The sequence below is a fragment of the Dendroctonus ponderosae genome, unplaced genomic scaffold, assembly GCF_020466585.1.
Source record: "Dendroctonus ponderosae isolate FM_Combo_2020 unplaced genomic scaffold, Dpon_F_20191213v2 Dpon_F_20191213_9, whole genome shotgun sequence".
Classification (NCBI taxonomy): Eukaryota; Metazoa; Arthropoda; class Insecta; order Coleoptera; family Curculionidae; genus Dendroctonus; species Dendroctonus ponderosae.
In genome coordinates, this window is record NW_026019116.1 from 6,861,910 (window position 1) to 6,873,831 (window position 11,922).

At 38.9% G+C, this 11,922-nt stretch overlaps 1 protein-coding gene across 2 annotated transcripts in view; it reads right to left on the reverse strand.

Annotated features, from left to right (window-relative positions):
- The window catches only part of LOC109539351 (caskin-1), a 143,200-nt gene that overhangs the window by 90,073 nt on the left and 41,205 nt on the right, over positions 1-11,922 (reverse strand). The window contains exon 1 of one of the 2 annotated variants that reach the window (XM_019907042.2): positions 11,162-11,500. The exons of the other annotated variant lie outside the window; for it this stretch is intronic. Coding sequence (XP_019762601.1) covers positions 11,162-11,183 — 22 coding nt within the window. The 5' untranslated portion in view covers positions 11,184-11,500. Of the gene's footprint in view, positions 1-11,161; positions 11,501-11,922 lie in introns of those variants that run through there. 2 annotated transcript variants of the gene reach the window in all.

Sequence of the window (11,922 nt, forward strand, 5' to 3'; positions counted from 1 at the left end):
TTTTTCCTTCCGGCTTAGGCCTTGTCTTTCATTTGTCACAAGCCCGTGGCCTGCGGAGCTTTGGGGAGTCATTCCCCCGTAAAATTAATATTTCTTTCAATGGGGGCTACTCAGCAGATTAAAAAGCCTTTCAGAACCGAAATCCCCTATCGCGAAAACTTCCCATTGAGCTCGTTCCACCTCCGTGTTATCTTTCCTGCTTTCCAGCCGGAATCGGGCATTATTTTCCAGGAAAAATTGCCTTCTAGTATTTTGCCACATTACTTCCGTTTTTTCGGGGCTTTATGGGGGTGTTGCAAACGCATATTTTAGAGGCGCCATAAATTCAAAACAGCCCACCCCGAATCGACACGTTTTATGCATAAAACAGGTAGGAATAGGGGGGCGGAAGAAATTGGCGGATTTTTTTCATTGATATCCCGAAAATCTATGCGACTCAGTGTCAACGCCTCGCCTATATATCCATATATCGGGCCGAATTTTTATTCCTCGCAGGGGCTCCTACTTTCCTACCTCGTGCGACGCTTTGTGAATATATCATAATATCGCCAAGGGACGTATCTATAGTTTAGCACCGGCGAGGGTCGCTGTTGTACGATCTTTTGCCCGCATTTTTCCTAACAGAAACGAATATTCCAGATATTATGATGCTGGCGGAGTGAAGCTAACTTTTCACTCAGAAACGGAAACCTGGAAACCGTCAGGGACAGAATGATTAACCAATCTCAATTGCAATAGTTGTGGAGGAGTTTCGAGCAGAAACTTACTGGTTTAGAGGAAGCACAGTTTCCAAACAACTTGAAGAAGGAAAATTTCCAGCTCCAGATCAAAACGGTACCAAAATATTTCTTCTAATACATAAGAAGGACGCAACTAGATCTAGCAACTCTCCAGATCTCTTTAACTTCTAAAGAGGATCCATGCTGGATGGATGGAAAGGAATAGAGGAACCTCAACTGCGGGCAAAAATTACAAACCTGAGACACAGACGATACAACGTTGATAGCAGCATCGGATGAGAAAATGTAGGACTTAAATGAAGTTGAGACACTGAGCAATAGAAGCTGCCTTAGGAAAAACACAGAAATAATGAAAATTATGATTATCTGCAGCTGACTGATGCCCTACGTAAACCATCTTATTTAGGTCTGGACTCATTCCTATATTGGCAACAGTAGAGAGAAAGTTGATCACTTCTTCAGTTCAAACCCCTTAGCTCTTTTAGTAATGGCTCTGCCTCGCCTTATCCTATAGGGATTATAATACTTCAAGCAAAAGATCCAGATTGTGTTAAGTGTTGAACCAACCAAATAATTGAATTTTAGGATTTTACATCGACTTTCCATACGGTTTTTTCGGTTGCGTTGAATCATATCTTCGCAAAAGTCAGGGTAAAAATGAATGTCTTCACGCAACTGCATCTTCCCGAATTAAAATTCATAACTCCCGATATAGAGCAAGCAAGAACTTGACATTCTCACAGTCTATCGAGAACACGAAAAGTTTCATTTAAATTGCATGTGATTTTGATTTTTGCGTCGTTTGCAAATATTAATGCCTTCAGGTAACTGCATATTTTACAATTGAAATTCATAGCTTCCGTTGTATACCAAGCAGTAACTTGAAATTTGCACAGTCTATTGAGACCATTTGCAGCTACGAATCCTGCAGGGTTTTCCGTAAATCACAGGAAGAAGAAGAAGAAGAAGTGAAGGTCCCGCGCAACTGCATCTTACACAATCAAAAAATCATAACTTACAACATAAAGGAAGCAGCAACTTGAAATCTCACATTGTAAACCTCAAACCCCGAAAAATTTCATATAAACCTGCTAATCTGATGATAATTGCACTCTTTGCTAATGGCTAAAAAAATCAGCTTTGCGTATAAAAATTCATAACTTCCGATCTAGAGCGAGTCGTTAGTGTCTTCATGCAACTGCACCTTCTCCAATAAAGTTCGTCACTTTCGAAATAACGCAAGTCGCCTTTTGATATTTTCTCATTCTGCACTTGCATCTCAAAACTGGAAAAGTTTTATTTAAATCGCATCAAATGTTGATTTTTGGCTCTTGGTAAATGTGAGTGTAAATTTTGGGGTCTTCACGCAACTGCATCTTCTCCAAAAAAAATCATAACTTCCGATGCAGAGCAAACAGCCACTTGACATTCTCACACTTTATTTAGAACACTTGAAGCTAGAAACTGTGCAAGTTTCCTTTAAATAGCAGTATCGTTTTAGAGTTTTTCTTTGTTAAAATAAAGTCTAAAAACGCTTAAGCCCAGACCCAAAATCAAGTGCTCCAAGTAGCAAACGATCAGTCAAAATCCAGGATAGAGTCGTCGACAATCACTTTGTCACAATAAGTACATTTTTCAATTGTGACAAGCTCGTCATACTCCTGCCTGTTTATGACAAATCGAGCTGCCGCCTGCAGCCATATACATATTTTTTTGGGGTGGCAAATTCCCAATCTTGTGTACAAGTTTGCCCTCCTGGCAGGCACAGCGTCTCATATGTCGGGGGGGATAAAAATCCCATTATTGCAAATTCCTCTTCTCGGAAGAGTTTATAATATATGACGTATTTTCCTCAAGAAGTTATTGCTGATGGTGCGCATTTTTTTTATCGCGCGCCCCTAACTCCTCCATTACGAACGCGCTGATCATACGAGGAGGACCACCAGAACGCAAAACTTTTCCCCGGGAAATCCAGTTACGCATTCAAAGATAAGATTAAGAGGGGTGGGCGCATTTAAAGAAGCCCTAGGGGACGGCGTTACTATAAAAGCTTGTCAAACTGTTGCCCCTTCGTTTTCGGCTATCCAACCGCAACTCGTAATAACATCCTGTTTAGATTTCATTAAGGTGCACAGTTTGTTCAGGTTCTCTGGAAGGGAGTGAGCTTTTCATGTTTGATAAGCGATTCATCCAAATCCACAGTCCGCTCTAATTGCCTTTGCACACATTAACATGTTGATTTTTCTTCGCTGCATTTCCACAATGTGCAAACAACCTTTTCGGGCTTTTTCGAAAGCGGACATGAAGGGTGAAAGCTCGCCATTAGATGCCTAGGGCTTGTGTGAAGCTGTATATATTAAAATTCCTTCACTCGAACAGAGCGTTCTTGGGACTTGAAAGTTTGCAATAACGTGTTCAATGCCAGATTCCTAGAGTTGCTTTTGCGGCTAACATATCAATCGGTTTAATTTTGGCCGGAATTTTTACCTAGAAAAGTGGACTTTAACTCTTTGTTAATGCAAAGCTTTATTGAGCGGGTCTCAGGGGATTTGCTCAACATGGACAATCGCCCGGACGGTAGTTATTAGCTCTTGCTCTGAGCAAAATGATGAAAAATAGTAGGTGCAAGTAAGGAATGAAGAGAAAATCAGAAGCCAATACCAAGTGTGGGTTATTTTACGCAAAATGAACCCAGACAAACCCAACCTAACTGCAAACGAACCCAAAACTAAGTTATACTAAATTCAGTGTTAACTGAAGAAAATCACTCACAAAACGATAATCCAATTGGAGAAGCTCTGAACCGAGAAGCAACGTATTAGAGGAGGAAGAAGGTAAAACAAACTACATAAAATAAGTGGATAAGTGTGGAAATGAAGCAAACATGGAGGGCAAAAAAACCTGAGCAAATTGAGGTTTTTTAAAAAACTGCTAGTGAAAAAATTCAAGACTCTTTGAGGTCACCAAAGAATTGTCGGGCCTTTAAAGACTGTACGTACCTTTGAAGCACGGAGTGCAGTTGCGTGGAAATTTTTGCACCCACATTTTCTAGATCGGGAAAAATTAGGCTTTAGGTGGATTTCAATGAAACTTTCACGCTTTTCAGGTTCGCATGTCTTCTATTGACCGTGCAATTCTCCAGTTGCGACTTGCTTCACGTGAAAAAACAGCAATTAAAACCGCTGGAGCAGTTATGAGAAAACGCGTATTTTTGTTTCAACATTGACTAACACGCAAAATTCTGGATTATGAGCGATTTCTACAGAATTTTCAATGGTTGTAAGACTGAAGAGTCCTTTATAGACGTTGAAAGTTTTCACTTGCTAYTGACCCTAAATTACGCGTTGGRAACTTTTRAAGCAGATGGTGCAGTTGCGTGAAAATGATTATTCTCTCAGCAACATTTTCTAGATCGGGAAAAATCAGGCTTACGGTGGATTTCAATGAAACTTTCAGGCTTTTCAGGTTCGCATGTCTTCTATTGACCGTGCAATTCTCCAGTTGCGACTTGCTTCACGTAAAAAAATAGCAATTAAAACCGATGGAGCAGTTATGAGAAAACGCGTATTTTTGTTTCAACATTGACTAACACGGCAAAATTCTGGATTATGAGCGATTTCTTCAGAATTTTCAATGGTTGTAAGACTGAAGTGTCCTTTATAGACGTTGAAAGTTTTCATTTGCTACTGACCCTAAATTACGCGTTGGGAATTTTCGAAGCAGATGGCGCAGTTGCGTGAAAATGATTATTTTCTCAACAACATTTTCTAGATCGGGAAAAATCAGGCTTCAGGTGGATTTCAATGAAACTTTCAGGCTTTTCAGGTTCGCATGTCTTCTATTGACCGTGCAATTCTCCAGTTGCGACTTGCTCACGTGAAAAAACAGCAATTAAAACCGCTGGAGCAGTTATGAGAAACCGAGTACTTTTGTTTCAACATTGACTAACACGGCAAAATTCTGGATTATGGGCGATTTCTACAGAATTTTCAATGGTTGTAAGACTGAAGTGTCCTTTATAGACGTTGAAAGTTTCCATTTGCTACTGACCCTAAATTACGCGTTGGGAATTTTTGAAGCAGATGGTGCAGTTGCTTGAAATTGTCGAAATCAGGAATGTGTGAGATATCAATGAAATTTTCAGGCTTTTTAGATTTCCATGTTCTCTAAGAACTGTGCAAATTTCCAGTTGCCACGTGTTTCAGCTGCGCAGTTAGCAATTTTTCAAGCCTAGACCGCACTTGTATGTATGTGTATTTGTGAGCCAACATTTACTAAGCCGGAAAAAGTCTGCATTTTGGGCGGTTTGAATAACGRTTGTGCGGTTGCTTGTTCAGCCCGACATATCTATCGACTTTGAGACAGCAAATAGCAACAGTAGACAGCAATGGGAGGCAAATACAAAATGTGGGTTATTYTACACAAAATGTTGTTTGGTGTATTTCTAACTTGAACCAAACCAAATCAACCCAARCAAACCCAAACRAACCGAACATACTGCAAACAAATCTAAAATGAAACGATACTAAATTCAGTTTTAACATCAGTACCATGGAAAATAGTGGTAAAACGAGGCTTTGTTTGCAAGACCGTGACCAGCCTCGTGCATCACTAATCTGAAGAATCCAACGTCTTGAATGAAGAATCTCCCCAGAAATCAGACCCAAATCGCTCAAACTGAGTCCTAGTTCTGTGCTATTTTGGATCAGAAGTAAGCACCTTAAATGCCTGAAGCAACCCAATAATTTGTTGCATGGTACTGTCTCCTGTTCCATACGAAATCAGGCGCATAAAACCTCTCCATTAAACGCGAGAACGTAGTCGGGAAAAGGCAATGGAGATCTGTGACGGTTGGAATTTTAATTCGCCTATTAGAATAATCCCCAGTAGGTGTTCCTATACAGTTTCGAGTTCGATATGTTCATCAAACGAAAAGTACCACGCGATTAAGTACCGACACAAGCCGTTACGTGACTTATTGAACAATGGGTGCCCGGGATGGGACCTACATCGGGACCCACACTGAAATTCGAATAAAGCCCTGATATTAGATATTATGGGCGTTACATGAACTTTTGGATCAAGTTACTCTCCAAGTATTCGGAGGCTTCAATTCAAATGCCTTGCGCTGCATGAACTGCTCCCAAATCTTCTCATTATTGCAGGATTTGGTCGATCAACTTATTCAATTATGCGCGATTTTGAGCTACTTTCCGTTCAACCATGCCCGGTCGTGTTCCGATGTCAAACACGAAATTGCTAAACGTCGAATTTGGATTTCGACTATTTCCATTTTTCGTGCCGTTCGAGCCTCATTAAAGTGAAACGACGTCAATTTTGGAACGTTCCTCGTGATTTCATAAAAGGAAAATGATTTCGCCGCTTTTGTTTATCGACAGCAGGGCCACGACGGACATTTTTACGTTGACATTGTCCATTCTTCCGGCCTTTCAAAATCCCGTTCAAACAAATATCGGTAGCCGAAAAACATATCAATCAATCGATCAATCAGTCGAGAAAAAACTAGTTCCTATTTACTATTAATCTATTAATAATCGATCAGTTCGAGTCAGCATCCAAAAATAATTGAAAATCGTTATTAGATGACCTCGATTCGTACCAAGAACAATATAAAAGTGGCCCGCCGCTAGATAATCCAGTATTTTTTTGCCTTTGTTCTGTGCTAAATTGCCGCAATTTACGAACAATAAATCCGTTTAGCTGCAGCAGTTAGAGCAGGAAAACAACTATCAGAGACGGTTTGGACGTATTCACTTACTGCTTTTCGTATAATTGTTTCCTTTACACTGAAAAAGCCAGCGAAGTAGAAATGTGAGGCAAAATGATCGAACAAGAGAAAAAATAGACTAGATGTTGTGAAATTATTTAAAAAAAAGTCTATCTTTTGAAGTTCACATGTTCACTACAAAGAAACAAAATTTCAAATGGCTACTTGCTCTAGATTGGATGTTAGCAATTTTTCAAATAGAAGGTGCAGTTGCCTAAAGACTTGTTTTTTTTTGGAACATTTGGAGGTGTTAAGTTGGGAATTTTTAAAACTAAGGTTGCAGTTGTACAAGAACGTGCATTTTGAGCCAAACATTTACCAAGTCTACGAAAATCAGAATTTGATGCGCTTTCCAAGAAATTTTCACGAGTTCACTGCTCAAGTTTCTTCTATTGACCCTGAAAATGTCAAGTAGCTGCTTGGCGGAATGGTGGAAGTTAGAAATTTTAAAAGCAGATAGTGCAGTTGTACCAAAACGCGCATTTTGAGGCCAACATTTACTAATTCTGAAAAACTCAGGATTTTGTGCGATTTTTATGAAATTTTCACGAGTTTACGGCTCATGTTTCTTCTATCGACCCTGACAATTTCAAGTAGCTGCTTGCTCTGGGTTGGAAGGTAGACATTTTTAGAAGCAGATGGTGCAGTTGGACAAAAACGCGCATTTTGAGCCCAACATTTACCAACTCTGAAAAAATCAGGATTTAATGCGATTTCTATGAAAATTTCACGAGTTTACGGCGCGAGTTTCTTCTATCGACCGTGAAAATTTCAAGTAGCCGCTTGCTCCGGGTTGGAAGTTAAAAATTTTAAAAGTAGATGGTGCAGTTGGACAAAAACGCCCATTTTGAGCCCAACATTTACCAACTCTGGAAAATCAGGATTTTGTGCGGTTTTTATGACATTTTCACGAGCTTACGGCTCAAGTTTCTTCTATTGACCCGGAAAATTTCAAGTAGCTGCTTGTTATGGGTTGGAAGGTAGAAATTTTAGACGCAGATGGTGCAGTTGGATAAAAACGCGCATTTTGAGCCCAACATTTACCAACTCTGAAAAAATCAGAATTTGGTGCGATTTCTATGAAATTCTCAGGAGGCTATGGCTCGAGTGTATTCTATTCACCCTGCAAATTTAAAGTAGCTGCTTGCTCTGAGTTGGAAGTTAGAAATTTTAAAAGCAGATGGTGCAGTTGGGCAAAATCGCGCAGTTTGAGCCCAACATTTACCAACTCTAAAAAAATCAAGATTTTGTGCGATTTTTTTGAAATTTTCACGAGTTTACGGCACGAATTTCTTCTATTGACCCTGAAAATTTCAAGTAGCTGCTTGCTCAGAGTTGGAAGTTAGAAATTTTAAAAGCAGATGGTGCAGTTGGACAAAAACGCGCATTTTGAGCCCAACATTTACCAACTCTGCAAAAATCAGCATTTAGTGCGATTTCTTTGAAATTTTCAGGAGTTTCAGACTCAAGTGCTTTCTATTGAATGTGAAAGTTTGAAGTTGCTATTTCTCCTGGATTTTAAGTTACGAATTTTTAAAGCCGACGATGTAGTCGGCAAAATTGACCGAAAAGTATTTTATTTATTGCCTTAGAAATTGAGAGGATAATTTTTGGGCAAAATTTATTAATTCGGCAAAAATCAGGGTTTTAGGATTCGAATGTTGGATATTTCGAATGGCTCTATAAACAGCCAAAATTTTGTTGCTACTTCCTCCAAATTAGAAATTACCATTTTTCCAGCAGATCGTGCAGTTATGTAAAAACATGTAAGTGGGCGAAAAAAGCAGAATTTAGTGGCATTAGAAAGACAATTTTAGAGTTTTCTCTGGAGACTAGACTCTCTCTAAGACTAGTTTTTTTACAAAAGATGGAACATCTGGCAGGGTATGAAAAAACACTTTGCAAACATCCTGTATTTACCTAAATAAATTAAAATTTGCACTTTTTGCAGAAACTTTTGCAAAAAATATATATTTCCATTTAGTTCAAGCGTGTAGGCTTGAACCATAATGGAATAAGGCTGATTTATAACGAAACTTCCATAAGCAGACTGTGGTTTTCCGTGCTTGAAGTGAAACTCTTATCGTTCGTTGAACAATCACTTGACAGTGGAAAAGTAGAAGAAAGCTATAATGGCTTATGACTCAAAGAAGCGTGCGTTCAGCCTACTTAACCGACAGTGATCGGAAAACAAAAAATTGCTCCAATCGATAAACAAATCAAAAGTACATGGACTGTTCGTTGAACTGCGATGTTAAGTTTGAGAAAACAGCATTGACATGTGAAAATTTAGCAAATTCGCTAGTCATCACATGTAACAACCGGCAATGGTTGGTTTCTTCAAGCTTTATATAATCGCTGCCATGATTGTTAAAATCCACATTTTTTGAATTAAATATATTTTTTAAACAGCCTTGATCGGTCCACTTTTAGCTTATCCAGTCCAACAAATTACTCTTGTATATTGATGCAAATCAGTGCGTCTAAACACGATTTATTTGTTATACTGACCGACAAATAACATAATTATCAATCCACTGGCTCTATCCGAAAGGGTTATCAGGACACGACGTATTTGTGAGCCAAATATCAACTTCAAAATACCCAAAAATGTAACGTAATTAATTTATAATTATTATAATAAATCATGTCGGGGTACCGAAGGTTAAGCTGCGGAATTGCTCACAAACAAATACAATCAGGATTTTAAAACAGTCCCCAACAACTGCCAGGGGCAACATGAATTTGATGGGCCCCAAACAAGCAAACTGCTACAAACATAATAAATTTGATACAATATTATCGCTGAGGAAGTTTACCTAACGCGATACTTCCTTTGGAGTGCTTCGGTAATTCTATATGCACATGTTGACCAAACAACATCACTTCGATTGCGAATTCGCCTAGTTATGTTAACGCAATTACGTGCACCGTTTATCATTTATGAATAGTCCTCTATCAACTTCCTCTGCAAGGTAAAAATATCCTCGAATCGTATGGCACAGGATGCCGAGGAAAAAATTAAAAACTACATGGGCTTTCTGCCACCGGAAGCCTTTTAATTTTATGAAGGGAAGGAAAAAACATCTGGATCCGATAACATATCATTATCCAGTGAATGGAGATGAAAGAGATATATTTCTGTTCCTAGCGGCACTTGGACGACGGGTTTTGGTTATTTCTTGTTGAATCTATTGGGATAAATTAGGCCTTTGAATTAATTTAATGGTTGATTTCAATTATTGCTAGCTTTTTTATTTTCTTTCCACCTTTTGCAAGCATTTACTGTCGCAACCGACTGTCTCCCTGAATAAAAGAAAAACACAGCCCAAAAGCGACATATTGCTAATAATCAAAACCTAGTCAACAGCAAATCAATATTCCATTGTAATTAAAACTTTGTTTAAGTGAAAATTGAAACCCAGTTGAGTGTAATGAAAATGGTTCTCTCACATTATACAGAATGGTGTCGATTACATGTAGAACTTCCCATTTGGAGCAGTGGGAAAATTAGTGCCTTCGAACCGATCCATACGGTCATTATTAGGTAAGTTGAGCCTTTTAGGGTTTTCACCGAGAGTCCGGAATTTAATTTCTGTTTACTTGAAACGGGCACTTGAGATGTGGCTCCTTGAACTGTGGAATTCATGCGATTGGTGGATGATAATGACGAGCGACAACTAATCTTTTCAGGTTTAAACTTTGTATGTATTTTCTCCGATAGAAGATTAGACTGATCGATTACAAGATCTGAACGTTCAGATGTTTTCCTGCTCAAAGAATGAGGCTTTATTTTTGACAATATGAATTTGATCTTTTGCCCTAAAGTCAATAAAGGCTCTATAAGCAAGCCCTAAATGGTTTTAAGACTAATCAAATGATAACTCATAACAATTGCTGAAAATTTCACATTTTTCCGTCTAACTTTTAAACGAAAAGAACTTCAAAAAGCCTAAACAGTAAAAAGGTCCTGTTGATTACTTCGATATTTTTCGCGGTTTTCGAAATATGATTGAAATTGATCAATATTTCACTTCTTTAGAGGATAGGAATTTAGTCTCACTCTAATTTTATGACGCTCCCAGAACTCCCACCAAAGTCTCCATTTCCATAAACATGAAACGTTTTCTGCAATTTGGCACCAGCGCGACAATTTACGTTTGTTATCGCTTCAAATTAGTTTGCAAACATTAATACAGGGTGGTTTCGGTAGAGAAACTGAATAGTCAACAAGAAAACTGTTGAAAAAATGCAAACTGCAACTTGCAAACTTTTCTTGAGCTTGCCTTAAAGCCCAAGTAAGTTAAAGTTATAAGCAAAACAAACATGTGCAACGATAAGAAAATTGCGTGCTGTAGCGCTCGGTCATTTTCACTGATAATTTGCTGACGAATCCCATTAATTTCCCGATTCGCATTCATCCAAGGCTCCAGCATGTGAGTAATGCGATAAAGTAGACAAAGTCGCAGTTTGAGCCCTGCAACCAACCCACTTTATGTAGATATTTAATGTCTTCTATATAAACGAGCCACCAGTTTATGCTTCCAGTTCGGGCGGCGTTTCTCGATTGCATTTACCACTGACAGACCTGAACAACATTATTTATACCACCTGATAACAAATTACTACTGACCGTGTTTGGCTAGTAAAACCATCTCAATCTGTTCAGCCAGCTTTGACACCAACTAGGTAGTTCCTAATCCCAGTTATCCAACGAAAGGTCACTCATAGGAGAATCAATTAAAGCGCGCACCAAAATCTCACACCTGAACTTTTGATTATAACACAGTACTACCTACATTCAGTTCACGTTTCAAAAAGTTTAATAATCCCTCACTAGATAAGACGACGATTCGTACCAAGGCAGGCAACAAAGTCGACGAACGGTCTGAAACGGAACGACTGGGAACTGGGAATCCGTCGACTCAATCGTACGAACAAACGAGTACCGACTGACAACTTTATGTTGTTAAACAAGTCTTCAGCGTGAAGCCCAGAGAAAGCCTATTTGGTGGTGGAACTACCGTCGATGAACACATCGATCGAAAAAGCCCCGTGAATTTTTTTGCCAAAATCGACTCGAAATATCGAAACTAAGGATTCTGACGTGTTTTCTAATGAGTTCGTTACATTCCCCGCTTTTCTCGGATGAAAATGAAGTGGAATTGGAGACATTTTGAGAAACTCGATATTTCTTGAAAAAATGTTTTTGAACCGTTTTTGAACGGTCACGACCTTTAACCGGCGATATTTTCCTTATTATCGACTCGATCGCCTCATATCTGCACATCGTGGAGCTTCTAAGGCCGGAAACAATCCATTGAGCTCAAAAAACACGCATGTGAAAATTTTAATTTTGACCGAAATTTTTCCAAGGGTGGAGGTCGATTTTTT